This window comes from Ranitomeya imitator, chromosome 3 (genome assembly GCF_032444005.1).
Source record: "Ranitomeya imitator isolate aRanImi1 chromosome 3, aRanImi1.pri, whole genome shotgun sequence".
In the NCBI taxonomy this organism is placed as follows: domain Eukaryota; kingdom Metazoa; phylum Chordata; class Amphibia; order Anura; family Dendrobatidae; genus Ranitomeya; species Ranitomeya imitator.
In genome coordinates, this window is record NC_091284.1 from 131,199,265 (window position 1) to 131,227,024 (window position 27,760).

Sequence of the window (27,760 nt, forward strand, 5' to 3'; positions counted from 1 at the left end):
CAGGAAGATCATGGAGCCAACTCCACTGCTGAGCAGCAGACCTGGGAGAAAACACAAAAGCTGTATCCTCAGCGGTAATGGTGTTTAATGCCCCTGATGTGCCTGTCAAAGTCCCCTCTCTACCTCCTGCAGCACCAGGTCATGATGCTAAGATGGCTGCTGTCCCCGCAGGAGCATGTGGCGGGTGGAGGGTTTTCGGAGTACACCAGGCCAAACCTCCTACAAAACTACTGTACCCCCTCCCTCAATTCCCCCAACAAAGAATGGTGACTCCATCACACTATGATTCATCAACTGTAATCCCCACACAGTCCTCCATACAGTATAATGGCTGCACATAGTTCTCCACACAATGTAATGAGCCCCACATAGTGCTCCATACAGCACAATGGGCTCCACATAGCCCTGCATAAAGTGTAATGGGCCCCACATAGTGCTACATACAGTATAACGGGGTCCTGTATTGACTTCCATACAGTAATGGCCCCACATAGTGATTCATACAGTATAATGGCCCCGTATGATGCTCCATACAGTATAATGTCCCCACATAGTGATCCATACTGTATAATAGCCCCACATGATGTTGAATACTGTATAATGGCCCCATATGATGCTCCATACTGTATAGTGGCCATATGTAGTGCTCCATACTGTATAATGGCCACATGTAGTGCTTCATACTGTATAATGAGCCCATATAGTGCTCTATACAGTATAATGGCCTCATATAAAAAAAACTACTCATCTCTGTTCATTCCAACACTGATCTGGTCTCTTCACATATCACAGTCCTACCTGTGTGCGGCCTGATGGGAGGGTGTTCATGCAGAGGAGAGTAGCCGCAGCGCTAGTGATGAGTGAGATGGCGAGCGGGCTGAGTAGAGTGATGGAAGCGCTAGTGCTGAGGAGATGGCACACGTGCCACCATCGCCCCCTCTGGCACGTGTGCCATAGGTTCGCCACCGCTGTATTAGATCATAAGGATAAAAGTACAAAATAAACATGCCCTGAAATCCAGATTCTAGTGATGTGTTCAAGTACTTGCTAAATCAGATATTACTGCCTTTGTGCATGCAAACTATGTGCTCTTATTCTACCAATGTATAAATATCTGTCATTATTTCATGCAAGTCCAGAGCAATTATGTTAACATGTGGGTAAATACATTGCCTTCATATCAAATATGCAATGATCCCAGGAAATGACCTCGGGTATCGAAACAACACAAAACAGCTCGAAGCGTTACTAGGGCAAAATGATTTTTGTTTCAAAGCATGTCAGGTTACATAAAAATTGCTGAAACATACTGTAACATAAGAGGAAATGATCATTGTGAAAATGACTGTGCTCCTGGCTTTCCAAACTGTGCTGATCATATATTCTACTAGAAAACATTCTGTACTGTGCAAAATTTTTAGGTCGGTGTGCATAAAAAATGCTTCAAAGTAAGACTGCTTTCAAACATCGAAATCTTAACAGTTTATTTTTATCAATTAAAAAAATACAAAGTGAATGATCAAAAGAGAAGTCTAAATCAAATCAGTATTTAGTGTGAACATACTTTACCTTCAAAACAACATTAATTCTTCTAGGTACTTATACACAGTGTTTGAAGGAACTCAGCAGGGAGGTTGTTCCAAGCATCGTGGAGGACTAACCACTAGGGATGAGCGAACGTGCTTGGTGATACTTGGATATCAATCGAGTATCTGTGTGCTTGGATGTGCTCGGCCCTCGGCAAACATTAGCTGGTGTTCGAATTTGAAACCCGAATGTTTGCAACCTGTTACCCAGCCATCAAGCATGCAGAGATTGCCTGCCAGTCACTGTAGTACCATAGCCATCTTGGTAGTGGCATTACGGTGATTGGCTGGCTGCATTACCTCATCAGAGGCTATAAAAGGACAGGCGCCGCCACGCTCGACACACTGATGCCATTGCACAGCTCATGGACTGATCTGATTGGAGGGGGAGAATGCTTGTCCAGGGCTGTGTGCACAGTTGAATGAGTCACAAGAAAATGGACAGCATGTGACTTAAATATAAGTGTCTGAGGAAAGGGTGGGTCTGAATACTTATGACCATGTGATATTTCAGCTTTTCGTTTTTATAAAATTTTCAAAAATTACTGCATATCTGGGGTTTTTTCAGTCAAGATGGAGTGCAGAGTATAAATTACGGTAATGTGAAACAAAATTAAAATTTTTGAATTTACCAAATGGCTGCAATGAAACAAAGAGTGAAAAATGTAAAGGGGTCTGAATACTTTCCATACCCACTGTATACTATGTTATCTAGTAGAATACAGTACAGTTTACATCTAAGCCAAACGCAGTCATTTGCACAGTGATCGTTTACTTCACTAGATATCGTTTAAGGTACCAATAATTTTTTTAAGTAAAAAAATTCCTAAAACATTAATTTAAAGTTGTATTCCCAGAATTGAAAGTTAAGCCCTATTCGTGGCATAGGGGATAACTTACTGATCACTTTGGGTCCAACCACTGGGCGCCCCAGCTATCTTGGGCTGCAGAGCCCAGTCTTGAATGCAGCAGATTCGTGCAAGCTCAAATGCTGCTCCATTAATTGTTTCTGCAAGCCAGAGAAAGCCAAGAGCAGTACTTGGCTATCTTCATCAGTCACAAAAATGGAATAGAACCAGGCATGCGCCTCTGCTCCATTCCAGACATCAATTCTCTGGATCCACAACTCTGTTCTCAGGATCAATATGGGGTCCAGTGGTCGAACCCCTAGATATTAATCATATGGATAGGGAATAATTCTTAAAAGGATTGTTCACCACTAGGACAATCGCTTCTTAAATTAAATGTTTGGCCCCGATAAAATAATAAAGCATATACTCACCTTCCGTGCCGGCTCTGTTCTAGCGGTGTCGGCACTCACGTTCTCAGGGCTGTGATGCAGTGAAATGACACGTGCTGCTCAGCACACATTCAGCGATGGCATCACTGTCTCCAACTGTTCAGTTTGCTTGAAGGCGGGATCAGTGATGCCAGCGCTGACTGGGCTCCGGCGTCACATGTCACAACACCGCATCACAGCCCCAGGGAGAGCGACTAACGACACCGCAGGAATGGCGCCGGCATGGGAGGCGAGTATAGGCTTTTTTCTTTTATCAGGGCTGAACATTTAGTTTAAGAAGGGTTGTCCTAGTAGCGGACAACCCCTTTAATTATGGGATTACACTTTTATCTAGCTTCATATAAATTCCAGATATGATTTTTTAATAACCCTACTGAGCTGTAAAGAAATTATAAGTGCCCCCTTTGGAGGGTTCACTTTTTAAGTTTTTCAGGGCAATTTGAAAGCACAGCAGGGGTTTAACTACAGCAGATTAAAGGGTTAAAGTCACACCTGAACTCTTGAGCCTAGGGGAACCTAAGAGGAACCTTTTGGGCCTGGGATATTTGGGAGCCCTGTTGGAGAGTTTACATTGGGGCCCACAAGCTTTTAAACTTACGCTACTGATGGGTATAGCTGAAGTAGTGTGCAAAATTGGGGTAAAGACAGCGCAGCAGCCCAAGCTGCTAAAATGGTGATTGATCTACCCTAAGGAACTGAAGACAAAAGTGCTTACGTCAGGCCTCCTTTACAGCCTAATCATCTGACCAGCAGAAGTGTAATATAATTTCTTAATGGGAAATGGCTGACAATGCCGGCCAAGACAATCACTGATCACAACAATGACGAATAGACCACGAGGACTACTACTGGTCCAAGGATGAGGGTTCTTTGGAAGAACATGACATTCTTAAAGAAAACCTGTCACTTGAGTCATGCTGCTCAAAGCACTCGCAAGATGAGTCAGTACCTGACTGCACAATGGCAGACATTTAGGTTTTTCTTTAAAATTGTTTGCGTTTCAGAGAAAAGATAGTTTGAAGGTTCGGCTGTGAACTATAGGGAGGAGACGGGACTAGTCCGGTGGCGCCCCCAGACAGCGTCGTCCTGCACAACTCCAGGTGATTGACAGGTATCTCTCTTTATGTGTAAAGATTGAAGAGACCGGTTAATCAACTAGAGCAAAGCAAATTCACCGAGCACTCTTGAGTTGAATGCAAGTCCTTGCATTCAACTCAAAAGTGTGCGGTAAACTTGCTTCACCAGACGTCCCAGGGGCTCACCACCCCCTTCCACCAGCACCTCGCCTTGTCCACTATGTGCACGCCAATTCTACTCCAATCAACTAGAGCGAGGCAGGAAAAAGCCATCTGGAGGCCGCGCCGGACTAGTCACTTCTCTCCCTATTGTCCTTTTCATACCTGGATCATGATGCTAGTGGTTTGGGCAGCATTAATTGTGACTGGTTCCCTTTAAATAGCGATTGGTATATTTGCAAATTGCTTTAAGACTTCAAAAGTCAAGCTGCATTTACCACTTCCTGACAGATGACTGTGGTGTAGGTTGTAGACAGTAAAGTTTACACAGCAGCATTTTGTGCAATACTTATTTAACATAAGCATGAATCAATAGCCACTAAACAATGGTCTGCAGAACTTTGGCACCCAGTTGCACAATGCTTATAACTTATAATTTAGTTTTATTGCAGGTGTTACCACTTTAGTCATACCCTGCCGAAATTCAATGACGTGAAGTAGATAAGCAGAACACAGTAAAAAAGGGGGATACAATGAGAGGATTTGCATTTATTTATGAAAACATTGAAACTTTGACCAAAAAATTGGAAAAATTAGCAATTTTAGAACTTTGAATTTTTTTGACCTTAAAACAGAATGGCATACCACACAAAATAGTTAATAAATAACATTTACCACATTTCTACTTTATTTACATCAGTATCATTTTTTAAAGACTTTTTTTTTGCTGGGATGATAAAAGGGTTAAAAGATTAGCAGCAATTTCTATTGTGGGGTAGCATTTCTTTGGAGGGCCGCACAGCCCTCCATGTGCTCACCAGAGGTAGCCTGACTGCCATTAGGTACCGAGATGAGATCCTCAGACCCCTTGTGAGACCATATGCTGGTGCGGTTGGCCCTGGGTTCCTCCTAATGCAGGACAATGCCAGACCTCATGTGGCTGGAGTGTGTCAGTAGTTCCTGCAAGATGAAAGCATGGTCTGGCCCGCCCGTTCCCCAGACCTGAATCCAATTGAACACATCTGGACCATCATGTCTCGCACCATCCACCAACGTAACGTTGCACCATAGACTGTCCAGGAGTTGGAAGATGCTTTAGTCCAGGTCTCAGAGGAGATCCCTCAGGAGACCACCTGCTGCCTCATCAGGAGCATGCCCAGGCGTTGTAGGGAGATCATACAGGCACGTGGAGGCCACAGATACTACTGAGCACCATTTTCTTGTCTTAAAACATGTCCACTGAAGTTGGATCAGCCTGTAACTTCATTTTACACTTTGATTTTGAGCATCATTCCAACTTCTGACCTCCGTGGGATATTAGCTGTGATTTACATTGATCATTTTTAGGTTTTATTGTTCTCAACACATTCCACTAAGTAATGAATAAAGATTTACAACTGGAATATTTCATTCAGTGATATCTAGGATGAGGGATTTTAGTGTTCCCTTTATTTTTCTGAGCAGCACATATATATATATATATTTTTTTACAGAACATTTTTTTAGCCTCAAAGTTTTGATTTTTACAAGGTTAAAAGGAGTTTTTGTTGTCCAATTTCTCCTGAGTACAGGAATATGCCATATGTGGTCGTAACCAGGGCTGTGGAGTGTCCATTTTGATGCAGTCAGTATAAAATGGACTTCTTTTCAAAAAACCTGATCTGCACATCCAAACATAGACACAGTGTGAACAGGTGCTGAACCCAGAGTCGCCAACTCGTATATATTTAAGTAAATAGGGCAGCACACTGCAGCGTCAAAACATGCAAACTTGAAAACACAAAATTTGAACTGCATTACTGCACTGAAAATATGAAAAATGAGAGCTTTTAGCGCATAAAAATGGCCAATTTTATGTGTACCTCGTAGCCACGATAAGGCATCTCTCTTATACGAGGCCCTACGCTTGACCTACCTCTCTGAGAATAAACGTCTCCATCTGAATGGGTACATGTGAAACCTCTCCTTGGACTCAAATTCTCTCTCACTGTGGAGGGGTATTGGACCTATTATAATTAAAACACCTGAAGCTAGGAGGCGGGGAGTGCACGATCAGAAGGCTAGAGAATACATTTCAAAAAACCTGATCTGCACATCCAAACATAGACACAGTGTGAACAGGTGCTGAACCCAGAGTCGCCAACTCGTATATATTTAAGTAAATAGGGCAGCACACTGCAGCGCCAAAACATGCAAACTTGAAAACACAAAATTTGAACTGCATTACTGCACTGAAAATATGAAAAATGAGAGCTTTTAGCGCATAAAAATGAGAGGTTTCACATGTACCCATTCAGATGGAGACGTTTATTCTCAGAGAGGTAGGTCAAGCGTAGGGCCTCGTATAAGAGAGATGCCTTATCGTGGCTACGAGGTACACATAAAATTGGCCATTTTTATGCGCTAAAAGCTCTCATTTTTCATATTTTCAGTGCAGTAATGCAGTTCAAATTTTGTGTTTTCAAGTTTGCATGTTTTGGCGCTGCAGTGTGCTGCCCTATTTACTTTTAATATATACGAGTTGGCGACTCTGGGTTCAGCACCTGTTCACACTGTGTCTATGTTTGGATGTGCAGATCAGGTTTTTTGAAATGTATTCTCTAGCCTTCTGATCGTGCACTCCCCGCCTCCTAGCTTCAGGTGTTTTAATTATAATAGGTCCAATACCCCTCCACAGTGAGAGAGAATTTGAGTCCAAGGAGAGGTTTCACATGTACCCATTCAGATGGAGACGTTTATTCTCAGAGAGGTAGGTCAAGCGTAGGGCCTCGTATAAGAGAGATGCCTTATCGTGGCTACGAGGTACACATAAAATTGGCCATTTTTATGCGCTAAAAGCTCTCATTTTTCATATTTTCAGTGCAGTAATGCAGTTCAAATTTTGTGTTTTCAAGTTTGCATGTTTTGGCGCTGCAGTGTGCTGCCCTATTTACTTAAATATATACGAGTTGGCGACTCTGGGTTCAGCACCTGTTCACACTGTGTCTATGTTTGGATGTGCAGATCAGGTTTTTTGAAATGTATTCTCTAGCCTTCTGATCGTGCACTCCCCGCCTCCTAGCTTCAGGTGTTTTAATTATAATAGGTCCAATACCCCTCCACAGTGAGAGAGAATTTGAGTCCAAGGAGAGGTTTCACATGTACCCATTCAGATGGAGACGTTTATTCTCAGAGAGGTAGGTCAAGCGTAGGGCCTCGTATAAGAGAGATGCCTTATCGTGGCTACGAGGTACACATAAAATTGGCCATTTTTATGCGCTAAAAGCTCTCATTTTTCATATTTTCAGTGCAGTAATGCAGTTCAAATTTTGTGTTTTCAAGTTTGCATGTTTTGGCGCTGCAGTGTGCTGCCCTATTTACTTAAGTATAAAATGGACTGTCTCCGACTACTATATATATATATAATAAATTGGGTTCAGTAGTACAATGCAGGATGTGCTGTAAATTATTTCGTAATAATTTGGGAAAGTTATGATATGTCCTATAAATGTCTGTTCGGTTCCTGATCTAAGGATCTCAGCTTTTAGTTGAGCTGAATCTGTGCTGCACTTTATGTACATGCTCAGTAGTGACCAGTGCTGTGGAGGCGGGAGTTAGGGAAATTGGGGAGTCAAATTTGGATATTTGGCTTACTGACTTCACAGTCCTGGTTGTAACCTACTGTTTTGTCACACAGCAGGGCTCAGAACAGAAGGAGCACCACTTGCCCATTGTTGTGCATGTCACCATGTCACATTTGCAGGGTGCCCAAGGTGCCAAAACAGCAGAAACCCCCACAAGTGACCACATTTTGGCAGTATAATTTGTTATGCAACTTATCACCATCATGATACCCCATATGTGGATAGAAATTACTTTTTCCACCACAGAGCAAATCTCAGAAGGAAAGGAGTGCCAAAGTGGAGTGCAGATTTTGCTTGAATGATTTGTGGGAGCGATTTCACCCCTGAGGTGCCTGAACGCAGAACCACTATAAGTAACCCCATTTTCGAAAATAAACCTTTCAATTAAATTATCTTAAGGTGCAGTGAGTATAATGACACCACAGGTGTTTCACAGAAATTAATACCATTGATCGGTGAAGAAAAAATAATACAATTTTGACCACTAAAATGTTGATTTATTTGACTTTTGGAGTGTGGATTTTCCTAGAATAATTTGCAGAATCCATTTTCATAGCCCTTAAGTACCAAAACAGCAGAACTCCCCTTCAACTGACCCTAACTTGGAAATTAAAACTCTCTGGGAATTCATCTACAGGTGTAATGACGATTATGATTCCATGGGTGTTTTCCGGAAATAAGCAGACAGTGGATGTTGCAGAGTGAAAATTGCATATATGCCAATGCATTTTTTTGTACTTTTATTACTTAGTCCCCCAATGGGACTTTAACTTTTTGCAATGCACGAGACCTGTTTGCTTTACACATATAGATCATCTGTCAGATCTTGCTTCTGACTGGGTCTATCAGGCCACCGTAGCTGGCAGACAAGGAGGTTATTATTTGACCTCCGGCTGCCATGACATCCCTCGGCTCCGCACTCACTATCATAAACTTCTAAATGCCGACATCGCTATTGATAGCGGCATCTAGAAGATAAGACAGCTGATGATGGTCCCGATGATCGAAGGTCCGAGGTGGTGATTAACACCATGATCCTGAACCTTACCCCTGCATGACCGCTCACTGTAAATTTATGTAGATGCTGCACAAAGCCAAAAAAGCGCCGATGTATATTTACCATCACCAGTTGTGAAGCGGTCAGTTAAGAAAAAAAAAATCCAGCAAAGCAGCAAAACATTTTGGAAAAAAGACTGGAACAGGTCACAATACCCAACCACTGCTTGATTTCCATGTGGTCTGCAGCAGGCCCAAACAGAAAACAGTTCAACTGCAAACATTTGAGAAGAAACACAAAATCTGTATAATGGGAAATAAAGTCTATGGTATATTTATAAGTTAATATATTGTGTAAATGGAGGTGTGTAAAAGGAACAGGGAAATCGGTCAAATAAAAAATGTATTTTTTGGCTGATTTTTTTTAATAATCTTAATCATGTAATCATGTAGTATGTTTCTGTACAACATTTAAAAGCAGAAAAATAATTCATAATAATGAATAAATAGGATACTGTGAGTCACATGAAATAGTTCGCTCATCTACTATATAATTGTCTAAGGGTCACTTCCGTCTTTCTGTCACGGATATTCATTGGTCACGGCCTCTGTCTGTCATGGAAATCCAAGTCGTTGATTGGTCGCGGCAAAACAACCACGACCAATCAGCGACGGGCACAGTCCAGAAGAAAATGGCCGCTCCTTACTCCCCGCAGTCAGTGCCCGGCGCCCGCATACTCCAGCCCTCCAGTCACGGCTCACACAGGGTTAATGCCGGCGGTAACGGACCGCGTTATGCCGCGGGTAACGCACTCCGTAACCGCTGCTATTAACCCTGTGTGTCCCCAACTTTTTACTATTGATGCTGCCTATGCGGCATCAATAGTAAAAAAATGTAATGTTAAAAATAACAAAAAAAACTGCTTTTCTCATCCTCTGTAGTCCACCGAGCCGCACGCGCCTGCCGCCATCTTCCGTTCCAGGCGATGCATTGCAGAATTACCCAGAAGACTTAGCGGTCTCGCGAGACCGCTAAGTCACCGGGGTAATTTCGCAATTCATCCTGGGAACGGAAGATGGCGGCAGCCGCGAGCGCATCGCCAGAGCTTCTCTGGATCCCAGGGGTGAGTATATAACAATTTTTAATTTTAATTATTTTTTTAACAGGGATATGGTGCCCACACTGCTGTATGCTACGTGGGCTGTGTTAGATACCGCATGGCTGCTATATGCTACGTAGGCAGTGTTATATACTATGTGGGCTGTGTAATGTACTGCGTGGGCTGTGCTATATATTACGTGGCCACTGTTATATACTGCGTGGTCAGTGTTATATACTACGTGGCTGCTATATACTGTGTGGGCAGTGTTATATACTGCGTGGGCAGTGTTATATACTGCGTGGGCTGTGCTATATATGACATGGCCAGTGTTATATACTGCGTGGCCTGTGTTATATACTGCGTCGCCTGTGTTATATACTGCGTGGCTGCTATATACTGCGTGGGCTGTTATATAGTACGTGGCTGTGTTATATACTGCGTGGCCACTGTTATATATTGCGTGGCCTGTATTAATGCATCGGGTATTCTACAATATGTATGTACATAGCAGCCACATAGTATATAGCACAGGCCACGTAGTATTTGTCTGCTATATACTACATGGCTCCTATATACTACGTGGCCTGTGCTATATACTATGTGGCTGCTATATACATACATAAATACATATTCTAGAATACCCGATGCGTTAGAATCGGGCCACCATCTAGTGAAATAATAGTTTTTCCTATTATATATTTTTAATTAATGATACCATTTTAGACGATTACCATACCAAGTTGATAATCTAAGACCAACAAAAGATTACACTGACATGTACCTACAGTAATTCTACAATGGTGAAAGTAGTGAAGGTAGTCGTAGACAGTGAGCACATCAATATCTTAATACTCACACTGTAGTTCATCTCTGATATATTGACATTAACACCAGTCGACCTCTTCAAGTTACCATCATGAGACACCACAACCTCTTCATCTTTTGTGAGATGGCAATCAAGTTCCAGCATATCTGTCCCGAGGTTGACCGCACTGCAAGGTACAAAAATAAAATATTGTTAGTTGTCGGAGTAAAACTTTCTCTTGCATAGTCTATGATCATCATAGCAACAAAAGATTAACGGATAATGTATATTATCAATATCTATATAACTGACTCACTGAGGATCTTAATATTAATTCTGACCTAGAGATCATAGAATGTTAGAGTTGGAAGGGACCTCAGGGGTCATCGTGTCCAACCCCTGCTCAATGCAGAGTAGGATACCACAGGTAATTACTTATGCAGATCCATATTATCATGTTGTACCAACTATTGTCTTTGCAGGTCAGACAGTCAGGGATAATTAACTCCATATAGTAAGGTTGGCCATTTTGGTGGTGATCTACAGTTAAACAACCGATTTGGATCATTTTCTTGCACTTTATCCCGACTTGACTACAAATATTGACTGACAACAGATAGCTGTCAAAAAGTTCTCCACTGTTGGATATTTTAAGCTGTCCAGTGACAAGAAAACTTGCATCTCATTGATAAAAGCCCAGACTATGCCACAGATAATGACAGAAATCGATTTGTGATCTCTCATTTGAAGATACGGCATAGTTTTCCAAATTGACAATCCAACCATGAGTAATTAGTCAGTCAGGAAATGGTCATCTGATATTCATAATATATGGCCATCTTTTAATGGGAAATGTTGAAGCATGAAAAACACGATTATTTCCCTTATACTGTGTAAGTATTCAGCACTTATTAATTTGTTCACTTACTAAACATGCCCTAAAAACCATACCAAAGGAGTAGGGAACCTGGAAGATTAGCAGTTTGTTCAGCAGCGTATCACAAATGTACGTAATGAAAGAAAAAAGGGGTATGCAAAAGATGTTGGGACCATCAAAATAAGGAATACAAATTCTTTATTTCATACAAGAACTACTAATGGCACACAAATAAAAACATGTAAAAAAAAAAAAAGGCTACAGGATAATGCACCGGGTGTGTCCATAGTAGGATTAACACCTCTCCTCCAATGTCCAAAATGTAGCAATAGACAGGAATTCCATATGCAAAATATATCACAATACAGAATACTATTTACACAGAATACTATTCATAACACCATTAATCTCAGTAAAAATGTACCACAATTCAAACAATGTTCACACAGGATGATGGTAAATATTTGAAAAGTGATACACAAATGTGGATAAAAGCATGGATTTTTAAAGAATAAATCTATAAATCATGGAAAAAGGTGCCCATAACAAAGCAGACACCCCAAAATAGCATCCAAGTGGTATGGCATTTCCAAGATAAACAAAAAGTAACCTGCCCTGCACAGAAAGAACGACCACCTAATAAATTACAAAACTAAACATAAGTACAAACATCCCAAATGGGACCAGAGGTCAGAAGGTTGTGAAGAAAAATACCAAAGTATAAAAGGAAGAGAAGGACCTAAAAATCGGGACAAGGTGGAACAGAGGAGTAAAGACCTCACATGTATCGCCACCGAATGTGTGGCTTCCTCAGGGGTAAAGGGCGATGCAGTTTTATCACTGCACATTGCGGGAAGCTGCCTCGCCCTCCCATGTATGTCAGGGGTCACTGGCAATGTAAGGGACAGTAGTTTGGCATTTTGGTACATTGATAGACATGTGGATGAAAAGCGGCTAATCTCATACTACAGAAAAGGGTAAGAGGGCAGAGAAAACAGCTTCAAAGGAAAAAGGAGGATTACTAGTGACGCTAATTGGTAAATGACTGTTTAAGTACAAAGACAACAGGTCACAACTCTGTTGTTCAGTGTCCCAGGACTAGAGATTCCTTCCCTGTCCCTAACGCTATGGGCGCCCTAACTCACCCTGTTTCCCGCATTACTTCTGATGGTGAAGATGCTGGGGCTACGTACCTTGCCTTTGCTCCTGAATCCGCCCTCAGTCTGTACCCTTCCCCCACCAAGAGAAGAGGGGAGTAGTAGTGTACCGCAAAACTCCAACCAGACTAACAAGATAATATGCACAGGGATAAAAGAAAATATCAATCATACAAATATACACACAAACATAAACTACAGAGGTAAACACTGGGGAGTGGAGGATGGGGTTAAACCAAAGTAGGAGAAGGGAATTATCATACACTCAAAACCTAGCAACAGTCACAGATAAATCCACCAAACGCCTTCTCCAATAACAATACAGAGCGGTGTCGTCTACTTCGTAAGCGGTTTACATCCGGACACGTATGGAGCTACTAACCGTTGATCAGGTGTTGGACCCCTACTATTCTGATATGATCCTAAGGGTAAGTCATACACATCATGGCAGTGGACAACCCCTTTAATACACATTAAAAGCACAGCTAAACATTGTTAGCCTGATTCTTTGTATAAAGACTGACCCTAGGGACATTTTGCATAGTTGGTGGACCTTTCCTAAGATAGTTTTTATTCTGATTCATAATTTATTGAATAATTCACAACCTCTTCGAGGGCCATTATCTGGCATAACCTCCGAGTTGCTCTCATTCCCCAAGAAACACCAGAATTCACATAAACTCAATTTTGTCTCTTATATTTCCTCCACATTTCTACTCCTAGTGGCCAAACCAACTGCTTCCCTTCCTGTCTGTGAAAACACAAATTGCATATTTAATTTCCCAGAGGAGCATTGCATGGTCTATAAATCTCCTTACCCTGGCACGTCACTCTCCATAAGGAGAAACACTGCTTAAACCCCAATCAGAAGCATCTCATACCACCACATCAGATCTCATATTTTGCACAGAAGAGGGACAACACCCTGAAACACATGTCTGCAAATTGAGATTCTGGTTAGCTTTTATCCTAAGTCATGTGGCCAGGTTCACTAAAGGGTCGATATTGACTTTAAGGATTGCTACTTCAGATGGGTATCATAGAGTTCAAGTCCTCTTCCTTTCTGAAGTGACAATCTGCATATTTAATTTCCTAGAAAAGAATTACTAGGCCTATAAGCCCCCTTACCCTGGCAAGTCAAGCATGTCACTCTCCCTTAAGGTACCTTCACACTGAGCAACTTTTGAACGATAACGATAGCGATCCGTGACGTTGCAGCGTCCTGGATAGCGATCTCGTTTTGTTTGACACGCAGCAGCGATCAGGATCCTGCTGTGACATCGCTGGTCGGAGCTAGAAGGCCAGAACTTGATTTCGTCGCTGGATCACCCGCTGTCATCGCTGGATCGGCGTGTGTGACGCCGATCCAGCGATGTGTTCACTTGTAACCAGGGTAAACATCGGGTTACTAAGCGCAGGGCCGCGCTTAGTAACCCGTTGTTTACCCTGGTTACCATTGCAAATGTAAAAAAAAAAAAACACAACATACTCACATTCCGGTGTCTGTCACGTCCCCCGCCGTCAGCTTCCCGCACTGACTGTGAGCGCCGGCCGTAAAGCACAGCGGTGACGGCCGGTGCTGACACAGTCAGTGCGGGAAGGTGACGGCGGGGGGCATGACAGACACTGGAATGTGAGTATGTAGTGTTTTTTTTTTTTTACATTTACAATGGTAACCAGGGTAAACATCGGGTTACTAAGCGCGGCCCTGCGCTTAGTAACCCGATGTTTACCCTGGTTACCCGGGGACTTCGGCATCGTTGGTCGCTGGAGAGCTGTCTGTGTGACAGCTCTCCAGCGACCACACAACGACTTACCAACGATCACGGCCAGGTCGTATCGCTGGTCATGATCGTTGGTAAATCGTTTAGTGTAACGGTACCTTTAGACCCCAGTCAGAGGCCTCTCATACAACCAAATCAGATCTCATGCTTTGCGCTGAGGAGGCTTGTATCCTAAGTCATGTGGCATGGCTAGTAGGGCCGATATTGACTAGGGTTCAAGTCATCTTCCTCTCTTAAGAGACAATTTGTCTACTCATGGGAGAAATGGAACTTCCTCCTACAAAAGGTCAAGTCCATAATGAACAAGTTTTTCATGATCAAAAAACTTTCTAATATCTTAATGGACAAGACATGCTAAATTCCTTAAAATATGCCAATCATTTATGCCTATATTTATCCACTTTCTCTCTTTTTTTCTCTTTCCCTTCCCTTTCTGCATTTTGCTCTTTCCGTTCAGTGAGCGATATATTATAGGGATACTAAGTATATTTACGGTAGTCGTACTCGATTCCAAAACCCGCCCAAAAAAGCCCAGCATGCAATACACATTAAAATGGGGGTGCAATTCAGATGTTATATGACTCTACATCAAGTAACTAATTGCAACTGGTGGCATGGAGGTCCCTGGTGAATGTTATGTAGATACACTTTCTATAAAATGATATACTGGCATATTTGTAGTGGATCAAAAAGAGGAAGAAATAATCTTTGCAGAAGAACTGTTCAGGAACAAGAAACATGTTCTTAATCACCTAGGGAAACTTTGTCTTACAAAATATCTGTAATACAATCTATCCTAAGGCTTGCTCTGCTCTTTTATTAATATAAACTTGATGATAGAGCTGTGGAGCTGGGAATCAGAAAGCCCGCAGCACTTTGTGCATCTCTTGCCACTGGTTGGCGGCTCTAGGACACCATTAGGCTCTTATACCATGCCACTCTGCTAATTAGAAAGACAAGGGGTGGCAACTCTCAGGAAGATATTATTCTCAACCCAAAACGTGCCTCTTGCATGTCATACTTAGAAACAGTACCATCCCTAGAGTTTAATGCTGACAATTCCCCTCAAGCATGTGCTATTATTACGTAATAACTACAAAAATAGAAGAGATAATCAACAATGGTTTCAGGCATGTTTTACCCAATCCCAAGGGTGGAAAATTATTTTCACAATTTTACTACAAGGTTCAAAATTCCTATACTCAGCTAAAGCAAAACTGAACAAGTAAACGGATTTGACGGATTAGCCAAAAATTTCTCCAGGGCACTACATTTATAAAGAAAAAAATTCTACATATATATTTCGACTTCGTATACATACAAAAGACCAAGACCAAGGTTTCAGACTTTAATTAGCCTGTTAAGGTTATGACTTGTTCACTATCATTGTTAGGAAAGGCCAGGTGATGCATCCAGGTGATTTTCCAGGTTAAGGCTATGTGCACACGTAGGTTCGGGTCCCTGCGGGTTATCCCGCAGCGGATTTGATAAATCTGCAGGGCAAAAACGTTGTGGTTATCCCTGCAGATTTATCACGTTTTGTCTTGCGGTTTCCGCTGCGGGTTTTACTCCTGCACTGGTTTTACTATTGATGCTGCATATGCAGCATCAATGCAGCATCAATAGTAATATTAAAAAAAAAAAAAAAATGGTTATACTCACCCTCTGACGTCCCGACCTCCTCGGCGCTGCAGGCGGCGGTCCGGTTCCAAAGATGCTGTGCGAGAAGGACCTTTGTGACGTCACGGTCATGTGACCGCGACGTCACCGCAGGTCCTGCTCGCATAGCAAACCTGAGACCGGACGGCCGCGTGCAGCGCTGAGAGGTGAGTATAGCATTATTTTTTATTTTAATTCTTTTTTTTTACCACAAATATGGTTCCCAGGGCCTGGAGGAGAGTCTCCTCTCCTCCACCCCGGGTAGCAACCGCACATTATCCGCTTACTTCCCGCATGGTGGGCACATGGTGGGATTAGCAGGACTTTTTCATGCCGATGGCCTTCAATTATTTATTCTATTCAGCGTCATCGTCTCAGGTAATACCATTTTGATAAGCAGTACGTTCTATTATATGAGTTGGTAGAGTATTTGGCTACAGGTAGCCCTAGTGAACAGGGTATATCTATGTAGGGTATATCTATGTGCAGGCATGTACTACGGAGGACAGAGAATGAACTTCAATCCAATGTTGCAGCCAGCATGCAGCCAGCGGGTAAGGAAAGGGTGAATCAAAAACCCCAAAACCCCGCCTCCATGGCTGAAGATTGTTCCCTCCAAATTCAGGTGACAGTGTCCCTTTAAAAAGATTTAAAAACATAAAAAAATTTAAAATATAGAAAAATGTACCCTGCCTTTTCAACTTCAGAAATAAAAAAAAAAATATGTAGATATATATCAAACTATAAAATTAATAAATGCATAAGTTACTGGAAAAAAAAAATCAATAAGATAAAAATGCCATTTTTTGGTTACTACTCCTCCTCCCAAAAATACAACGAAAAGCAATCAAAAGCAATCAAAATGTCATATGTTCCACAAAATGGTATCAATAGAACCATCAGCTAAGGCTGAAAAAATACACAGAACTCCATGTGGGTCTTAGAAAATGGCGAAACAAACATTCTTCAAGTCAAGGGGTGTCACCTGTCAGCTGCAGCCAGGAGGAGCTGTATCCTTCTCAATCTGTCAGAGTCAAGATTCTTGACTTGAGAACTTTTGCCACCCCTTTCTTACACAGTACACCTTTTTTTGTATAGTGCCTCTCCTCATGACACAGCACTTTGAATTTTTTTTACTTGAAACTTTTCTTCCTTGTACTTCTAAAAATCATTGTAACTTTGACAAACCTGAGAGTGAGCTTTATTCTGCGTTAACATAGTGCAGTTTGGTATAGTTTTTCAGCAGCGAATACACGAGAAAAAGAAAACTGAATAAAAGAAATCCTGTTTTTTTTTCAATTACAATGAAAATAAATTTGTTTTAAAACACAATTTCTGGTACTAGCATATATAGTATACTCACTGTTGGAAAGCAGTCATTGTATTTTCTAGATTTTCCCCAGCACCTTAAAAAGAGATAAATATATATATTAAATTACATATAAAAAATCTGAAAAGTTGTTTTATTTATTAGACTGTCAAATTAAATTTCTCCGTCTTATTTATTTTTTAATCTAACTCCTCATATAGTTAACAGTTTTTATCACAAATTCTGCTTTTTCACTGGCATTCTCTACTAAGCACCTGTATAAGTAGATATTGTATGTGGTGTAGAACATTTCTAAGAAAATACCTCAGTGCCAACAAGTTTAAACTTGAAAGAAATTTTTTTTAAATCCATTACCCAAAGTTCCATTCTAGTCTGTGAGTAATTAAATGTAAGCTTTTGTGAAAAATACAATTCAGAAAAAAATAAAATAAAATCTACTATATAATTATCTAAGGGTCACTTCCATCTGTCTGTTATCTGTCTGTCACGGATATTCATTGGTCGCGGCCTCTGTCTGTCATGGAATCCAAGTCGCTGATTGGTCTCGCCAGCTGCCTGTCATAGCTGCCGTGACCAATCAGCGACGGGCACAGTCCGATTAGTCCCTCCCTACTCCCCTGCAGTTAGTGCCCGGCGCCCGCTCGCTCCATATTCCCCTCCGGTCACCGCTCACACAGGGTTAATGCCAGCGGTGATGGACCGCGTTATGCCATGGGTTACGCACTTCGTTACCGCTGCTATTAACCCTGTGTGTCCCCAACGTTTTACTATTGATGCTGCCTATGCAGCGTCAATAGTAAAAAAAATCTAATGTTAATAATAATAATAATAATAAAAAAACCTGCTATACTCACCCTCCTTAGTCCGAGGATGTGCTCGCGCCTTCCGCCAGCTTCCGGTCCCAGAGATGCATTGCGAAATTACCCATAAGACTTAGCGGTCTTGCGATACCGCTAAGTCTTCTGGGTAATTTCGCAATGCATCCTGGAAACGGAAGATGGCGGCAGCCGCGTGTCCATTGCCACAACGCCATTGGATCCCATGGGGTGAGTATGTAACTATTTTTTCTTTTAATTCTTTTTTTTTTTAACAGGGATATGTGCCCACACTGCTAAATACTGCGTGGGCTACATGGCTGCTATATACTACGTGGGCAGTACTGTATACTACATGGCTGCTATATACTACGTGGACAGTACTATATACTATATGGCTGCTATATACTACGCGGGCAGTACTATATACTACATGGCTGCTATATACTACGTGGGCAGTACTATATACTACATGGCGGCTATATACTACGTGGGCAGTGTTATATACTACATAGCTGCTATATACTATGTGGGCAGTACTATATACTACATGGCTGCTATATACTATGTGGGCAGTACTATATACTACATGGCTGCTATATACTACGTGGCCTGTGTTAGATACTGCGTGGGCTGCGTTATATACAACGCATCGGGAATTCTACAATATGTATGTATGTATATAGCAGCCATATACTATATAGCACAGGCCACATACTATTTGTATGCTATATACTACATGGCTCCAATATACTACGTGGCCTGTGCTATATACTATGTGGCTGCTATATACATACATATTCTAGAATACCCGATGCGTTAGAATCGGGCCACCATCTAGTCCAAATATATTCTGCAATGATTCTGCTCTTGTCTCCTACTAATATCAATGCTTTGTTGTAAAAGATCAAACAGTCATACAATTATAAATGTACACTTTCTAATCACTAAGCTATGGCGATCACTTAAAGTGGCATCTATATACACTTATCTGTATTTGGATGTCTAGATAATCTTCAAAAATCATTTGTAGGAAATGAAAGCGATCACCCCAAAAATGAGTAAAATATTAATCCATGGGGTACGGTAATTGGATTCTTTATGTTGCCCAAAAACAAATTTCCTTAAATTAAATTGTTAACGTTTATTTATAAGCACTGATTATGTACATCTATACAGTATTGTTGCCCATATGATACCTACAATGATTATGTTTATGTCGTCATAAAAGGTCCGATTACCTAATGAACTAACGTTTTGCTCGTTCACCGGCGATCACCGGCATGTTTACATGGGCCAAATGTTGGGCACAAAAATTTGTACGAGTTTGCATTCACCGATTATCAGCCTTTATAAATGCGCCTTGCAAAAAATACTAATACTGATCAGTATAGCATCTGATATTTACGGATACATTGCAATTATTAACATTAGAAATTATATTACGTCTTGAAACTGCTGATGTATAAAAATGGATGCCATACGGTTTGCATATGGACAACAATAGAAATGAAAAATCGTTTTATTTTCTGGAAGAAATCGGTTGATTTTTTTTTATCCCCTTATGTGAGTCTCAAAGTATTAATAGGAACCTTTCACCAAGTTTGCACCATATAAAGTATGTCCAGCACCTATAAGCTCTTTGTTTCAGCATTCTGGTATGCTACATGTCTGTCCCCAATCCGCTCTGCAAGGCACAAAAAATAGCTTTTATTATGCTCACAGATGACGTGGTCCGGTCCAATGGGGGTCGCTGGTCTAGATCCGGCGCCTCCTATCTTCTTACGAGAGCAGGCAAAGAGAAGTGTGCCTGTGCAGGAGCGTGATGGAGGTCACTGTGTAGGATGGGTCATCCACACAAACCTGTCTGTAAGTATAATAAAGCCTATTTTTTATGCCTTACAGCAGGGGTCCCCAACCTTTCTTACCTTGAGAGCCACATTCCGCTATGAAAGTTGGTCGAGAGCCACAATGCAGATAAAGACATAGTCAAACCAACTTACTAGTAGAAAACAAGAAACAAATGGAAACTAACATGAAGGTGGCTGTTATGTTTTTTTATCCCTATTACCCCAGAAATACTGACTTTTATAAATTTCGCGCCATACCTGTATTGAGTCAGGGAGGTATGTTTTCTCTCTAACTCAAGCGCCTTGCATCCATCCATCATGCCCCTCTGGCCACCGGGAGCCTCTGTGTCTCCTCACGTCAGCGGCGCCTGCGCTGTACAATCATTATTCAGGCATGCGCCATCCGCGCTGCCCTGGAACTTACATCCACTGATGTACTGATATTGCGCCTTCGTGTAGCAGAGGCCCCAGATCCCGCCCTGCAGTGTGTTATGATTTATTCACACTGCGAGGCTGGAAATCTGGTGCCTACACAGCGAGTCTCTCTGCGCCTATCCCCATCTCCCTCCGCCTCTTTCCAACGTATTACAGGAGCAGAGATCCGCACTAGACATGCAACAGACTCTGCCCCGCAGGAGGGAGATGGGGACAGCAGCAGAGACTTACTGCGCAAGCGCCAGATTCCCAGCCCCGCAGTGTGAATAAATCATAATCCAAGGTGGGGTGGGATCTGGGGCCTCCGCTACGGCCTGATCTTCATACATCAGTGGATGTAAGTTCCAGGGCAGCGCGCACGGTGCATGCCCAAAAAATGATTGCACTGTGCAGGCGCCAGTGACGTGAGGAGACAGAGGACGCGGCGCCCGGGGGACTGAGGGGGATGATGGATGGCAGCGAGGCGCTTGAGTCAGGGGGAGAAAACATACCTCCCTAGCTCAATACAGGTATGGCGCGCAATTATATTTGTATTTCTGCATTACTCGTGATAAAAAAACATAAGAGCCACCTTCAGAGAATGCAGCCTTAGTGCTCCTGAAGGTGGCTCTTTTACCTTAATAGGCAATGGGGGGTGACAGGTTATCTTTAAAATGCTTGTGCGGACACTTACACATACTTATGTTAAGTGATTTACTTTGACTAGCCTGCCCTTCTATCCGGATTCGGCAATCAGTGACTGCATTCACTCCTGCGCAGTGGCGCGGGTCACTGTGCTCTATAGAAGCCGCAGTAACCAAAGTCTTGCGAGATTTGTGAAGTCTCGCGAGACTTTGTGCGACTTCAATAGATCACAGTGACCTGCTCCACTGCACAGGAGTGAATGCAGTCACTGACGCAGGAGGAGCGGAAAAGTACAGGCGGTGGGGCAGGTATTACAAGCGGCGGGGCGGTTCCTTTCCGGCAAGCCACATAGCAGGAGCAGGTGGCGGGGCGGGTATTACACGCGGTGGGGCGGGTATTACAGGCAGCGGGGCGGGTATTACAGCCAGCGGGGGCGGCTCCTTTCTGGCGAGCCACATAGCAGGAGCAGGTGGCGGGGCGGGTATTACATGCGGTGGGGCGGGTATTACAGCCGGCGGGGCGGCTCCTTTCTGGCGAGCCACATAGCAGGAGCAGGTGGCAGGGCGGGTATTACATGCAGTGGGGCGGGTATTACAGGCAGCGGGGCAGGTATTACAGCCGGCAGGGCAGCTCCTTTCCGGCGAGCCACATAGCAGGAGCAGGTGGTGAACGGGTATTACACACGGTGGGCGGGTATTACAGTGGGCAGGGCGGCTCCCTGGGGACTTCTTATCAGTGACTGTTGGCGAGCCACATGTCTGGAGCAGGCGAGCCACATGTGGCTCGCGAGCTACGGGTTGGGGACCCCTGCCTTACACAGTGGATTTGAAACAAATATACAGCACTCTATAAGATTGTAACAGAGGGCTTACAAGTGCTGGCTATACTTTATATTATTATTATAGCGCCATTTATTCCATGGCGCTTTACATGTGAAAAGGGGTATATATAATAAAAAACAAGTACAATAATCCTGAACAAAACGAGTCTGGTAGAAGAGGAGAGAGGACCCTTGCCTGCGAGGGCTACAGTCTACAAGGGATGAGGGAGGGTAGAGCTGGGCATGCAGCGGTAGAGTGGAAAAAGGGTTACTGCATGTCGTATGCTTGTTGGAAGAAATGGGTCTTCAGGTTCCTTTTGTAGATTTCCACGGTAGGTGAGAGTCTGATATGTTGGCGTAGAGAGTTCCAGTGTAGGGGGATATACGAGAGAAATCGTGTATGCGATCGTTGGAAGAGGAGATAAGAGGGGAGTAGACAAAGAGATTTTGTGAGGATCATAGGCTGCGTGCAGGTAAGTACGGAGAGACTTATATGGGGGTAACCCGGTGACAGGTTCCCTTTAAGTCAGCTATTTCCTTATAGAATGATTTACCTTAAACAAGCATTACCTTTGTAATGAGTCATGTGCAATGCTTTCCTATATAAATTACACAACTCAGCAAACATGTGAGTCATCTAAGGATTTGCAGAGTCATATTGATGAGTTAAATGAGACATTTACATACAAACAAGTGAAGCTGTAAGGAACAAATACTCAAAAAGTGTCTTGTAAGCGGAACTCGCATTTCATGAGGACACAGAGTAAACCACAAGCGCATACAACTCCTAACAAGATGTCTTTTGTAATAGTATACTGATGTGTCCTGTAGACCTATTCAAAATAATTAAATGTCGCATAAGCAAATAGTATCTCTAAATTCCTTCCAACGTCGACCTCGACAACATTATTAATACATATATAATGAAAGCCTTTGTTCGATAAGTGGAAGCTGCTACCAAAGACGAAAGAATGTAGGCAAAAATGTCTAGCTTGCGGAGATCAAGGCTATATTATTAAGGAAAATCAAAGGAACCTAATGAAAAGAATTTATGTATGATTTTAATATTATATTTAAGCCTAGTCAGCAGAATTTGTGAAAAAGAAACAAGCAATGAACAAAGTAACAAACAGTACAAAAAAAAACCCAACTAGGCCATTTATCAAAACCATCTCAAAGGAAAACGGTCTATCAACCCCATAGCAAGCAATTAGCTCTGGTAAAATTAAAGCTCCACTGTGAGTTGTTGCTATGGACAACAAAGACAAGTATTATGTTAGACACTTTTGATAAAGTTGCCCCATTACTGTTTGGCTAACTGGAGTAGTGAAATGATACAAAGGACTCATGGCCAAGAGGCTACTGTATTTATGGAACCCACTGGCCAACCGCACTTCTGGTTTCACCCTAAAACTGGTTTCTTATGTCCAAATATTCATGGTCCGAGTAGGAAACATGATGTTCTTATCGGCCTCGGGTCTCATGAACACTCAACACATATGTCTATGTGGTTGCTGAGTCAGTGTCAAGAGATTCGTGGCCGGTCCGGACATAAGGGTCTGTACTCAGACCATGAAAGTCAGAAGTGCACATAACGCTTCTTTCAGGTGGGCAAACATATTCTAAAAATGTATGCAGTAAACGTGTGCGCTCACAAACTATCATGTGACCACTGACTCGCAGCGGCTCTGGAGATTGCACCCATGTGAAAAGAAGCTGGGGACGTAAACCCAGATTCATGAGCAGATGGGCAGTGCGCATCGGATATACTAATGATATAAACTGTTTTCACACATATATACTGGAAGCTTTTCTTTTGAGAAAACACCATTTGTTATTGCAATTTATGTTTCCACCTGCAGAAATATCCATTGTGACATAATGGGAAAACTATCAACAATAAAACACATAACGCCCGATTAGTCAATGCTTTTATGCGAGAGATCTGATCTGAAAAACTTAGAAAAGTGGCAAAATGTTGGTGCAACTCAAGGCTGCGCTAAACTTTTGTGACATTTGGTGTTCTCACGCCATTTTCGTCCAGATCCAACAAAGTGAGGGCGAGGTGACACCACTCGTCAAATTCTGGACAAGCGGCGGCGTTCCTCATACCAGGCACACACAGAAATGAATCAGGAGTATCTGACTCCAGTACGCCCCCTCATCAAGACCCGAGTGAAAAATGGGTCAGGGCCAAATCCTACAAATGAGTATATGCTGAATAAAGACCCTCATGCACATTAAACTAATGTTGGCCGAACCCACTGATTTCGGACTACAAGTCACTATGTCAACTGAAAACATAGGAGAGCTCAACTGAACAATCGTCAAAAACATCTTTCAGCCAACAGCTATATAATGTGTATGGCCAGCTTAATAGTTATCTGGCTTGGTCGTGTGCATGACCCCTAATAGATAGAAATATTACAGGTAATTTAACCTCCTAAGCGAGGGACGTGACAGACATCGGAATGTGAGTATGTACTGTTTTTTTTTTAAACTTTTACAATGGTAACATAGTAACATAGTAACATAGTTAGTAAGGCCAAAAAAAGACATTTGTCCATCCAGTTCAGCCTATATTCCATCATAATAAATCCCCAGATCTACGTCCTTCTACAGAACCTAATTGTATGATACAATATTGTTCTGCTCCAGGAAGACATCCAGGCCTCTCTTGAACCCCTCGACTGAGTTCGCCATCACCACCTCCTCAGGCAAGCAATTCCAGATTCTCACTGCCCTAACAGTAAAGAATCCTCTTCTATGTTGGTGGAAAAACCTTCTCTCCTCCAGACGCAAAGAATGCCCCCTTGTGCCCGTCACCTTCCTTGGTATAAACAGATCCTCAGCGAGATATTTGTATTGTCCCCTTATATACTTATACATGGTTATTAGATCGCCCCTCAGTCGTCTTTTTTCTAGACTAAATAATCCTAATTTCGCTAATCTATCTGGTACTCTCTCTAGTTCCATTATATCCTTCCTGAGCACCGGTGCCCAAAACTGGACACAGTACTCCATGTGCGGTCTAACTAGGGATTTGTACAGAGGCAGTATAATGCTCTCATCATGTGTATCCAGACCTCTTTTAATGCACCCCATGATCTTGTTTGCCTTGGCAGCTGCTGCCTGGCACTGGCTGCTCCAGGTAAGTTTATCATTAACTAGGATCCCCAAGTCCTTCTCCCTGTCAGATTTACCCAGTGGTTTCCCATTCAGTGTGTAATGGTGACATTGATTCCTTCTTCCCATGTGTATAACCTTACATTTATCATTGTTAAACCTCATCTGCCACCTTTCAGCCCAAGTTTCCAACTTATCCAGATCCATCTGTAGCAGAATACTATCTTCTCTTGTATTAACTGCTTTACATAGTTTTGTATCATCTGCAAATATCGATATTTTACTGTGTAAACCTTCTACCAGATCATTAATGAATATGTTGTAGAGAACAGGTCCCAATACTGACCCCTGCGGTACCCCACTGGTCACAGCGACCCAGTTAGAGACTATACCATTTATAACCACCCTCTGCTTTCTATCACTAAGCCAGTTACTAACCCATTTACACACAATTTCCCCCAGACCAAGCATTCTCATTTTGTGTACCAACCTCTTGTGCGGCACGGTATCAAACGCTTTGGAAAAATCGAGATATACCACGTCCAATGACTCACCGTGGTCCAGCCTATAGCTTACCTCTTCATAAAAACTGATTAGATTGGTTTGACAGGAGCGATTTCTCATAAACCCATGCTGATATGGAGTTAAACAGTTATTCTCATTGAGATAATCCAGAATAACATCCCTCAGAAACCCTTCAAATATTTTACCAACAATAGAGGTTAGACTTACTGGCCTATAATTTCCAGGTTCACGTTTAGAGCCCTTTTTGAATATTGGCACCACATTTGCTATGCGCCAGTCCTGCGGAACAGACCCCGTCGCTATAGAGTCCCTAAAAATAAGAAATAATGGTTTATCTATTACATTACTTAGTTCTCTTAGTACTCGTGGGTGTATGCCATCCGGACCCGGAGATTTATCTATTTTAATCTTATTTAGCCGGTTTCGCACCTCTTCTTGGGTTAGATGGGTGACCCTTAATATAGGGTTTTCATTGTTTCTTGGGATTTCACCTAGCATTTCATTTTCCACCGTGAATACCGTGGAGAAGAAGGTGTTTAATATGTTAGCTTTTTCCTCGTCATCTACAACCATTCTTTCCTCACTATTTTTTAAGGGGCCTACATTTTCAGTTTTTATTCTTTTACTATTGATATAGTTGAAGAACAGTTTGGGATTAGTTTTACTCTCCTTAGCAATGTGCTTCTCTGTTTCCTTTTTGGCAGCTTTAATTAGTTTTTTAGATAAAGTATTTTTCTCCCTATAGTTTTTTAGAGCTTCAATGGTGCCATCCTGCTTTAGTAGTGCAAATGCTTTCTTTTTACTGTTAATTGCCTGTCTTACTTCTTTGTTTAGCCACATTGGGTTTTTCCTATTTCTAGTCCTTTTATTCCCACAAGGTATAAACCGCTTACACTGCCTATTTAGGATGTTCTTAAACATTTCCCATTTATTATCTGTATTATTAGTTCTGAGGATATTGTCCCAGGATATGGTAACCAGCATAAATATTGGGTTACTAAGCGCGGCCCTGCACTTAGTAACCCGATGTTTACCCTGGTTACAAGTGAACACATCGCTGGATCGGCGTCACACACGCCGATCCAGCGATGACAGCGGGTGATCAGCGACCAAAAAAAAGGTCCTGATCATTCCCCAGCGACCAACGATCTCCCAGCAGGGGCCTGATCGTTGGTCGCTGTCACACATAACGAGATCGTTAGCGGGATCGTTGCTACGTCACAAAAAGCGTGACGTTGCAAAGATAATATTTCATATTAGACATGCTTTTGCACGATAGAGTGCAACCTTTTTTGTATATTTATGTATGGAGGTAGCTGCTCCTGGTATGCACCTATTCACACTAGTTTGGATATGCGAGTCTTTTTTCTGTCGTTGCAAAGATATCGTTAACGAAATTGTTATGTGTGAAGGTACCATAAGTTCATTTGTATGTATTAATTAGTAACATCTTCAACCGAACAACTGGCTTGATAAAAAATGGCATATATTAAAGAAGAGAAAGGAAACATTTTATAAAATGTGTTGACATATCAGTAAAATCTACATAAAATGACACTGCACTAAAGGTACCTTCACACTGAGCAACTTTACAACGAGAACGACAACGATCCGTGACGTTCCAGCGTCCTGGATAGTGATCTCGTTGTGTTTGACACGCAGCAGCGATCAGGATCCCGCTGTGACATCGCTGGTCGTAGCTAGAAGTCCGGAACTTTATTTGGTCGTCAGGTCGGCGTGATTCGTCATGTTTGACAGCAAAAGCAACGATGCCTGCAATGTTTTTTCACAGAGCTAACAACCAGCGAGAACGATAAGTACGTCACTGGATCGCTCCTGCATCGTTCTGGAGTTGCTGTGTTTGACATCTCTACAGCGACCTAACAGCGACGCTCCAGCGATCTAGTTTAGGTCGGATCGTTGTCTATATCGCTGGAGCGTCGCTAAATGTGACGGTACCTTAAGGTAAAGACCTGGGGATCTCATCAAGAGTCATCATTATTAGCTTGAGTATTTTGAATGTCTCTCTTGCGAAAGGCTTAGGTCCACAGGGTATTATAGCTGATGTATTGATGTACAGGTCACCTTGTTCTCAATGTATACACAAACA

The 27,760-nt window shown here is 42.3% G+C and overlaps 1 protein-coding gene across 1 annotated transcript in view; it reads right to left on the bottom strand.

Moving 5' to 3' along the window:
- The window catches only part of GDPD1 (glycerophosphodiester phosphodiesterase domain containing 1), a 117,350-nt gene that overhangs the window by 31,393 nt on the left and 58,197 nt on the right, over positions 1-27,760 (bottom strand). Inside the window, exons 2-3 of the mRNA XM_069761455.1 lie at positions 17,489-17,531; positions 10,700-10,835 (exon numbers count right to left, since the gene is read on the bottom strand). Of these exons, the coding sequence (XP_069617556.1) occupies positions 10,700-10,835; positions 17,489-17,531 (179 nt within the window). The remainder of the gene's footprint in view (positions 1-10,699; positions 10,836-17,488; positions 17,532-27,760) is intronic.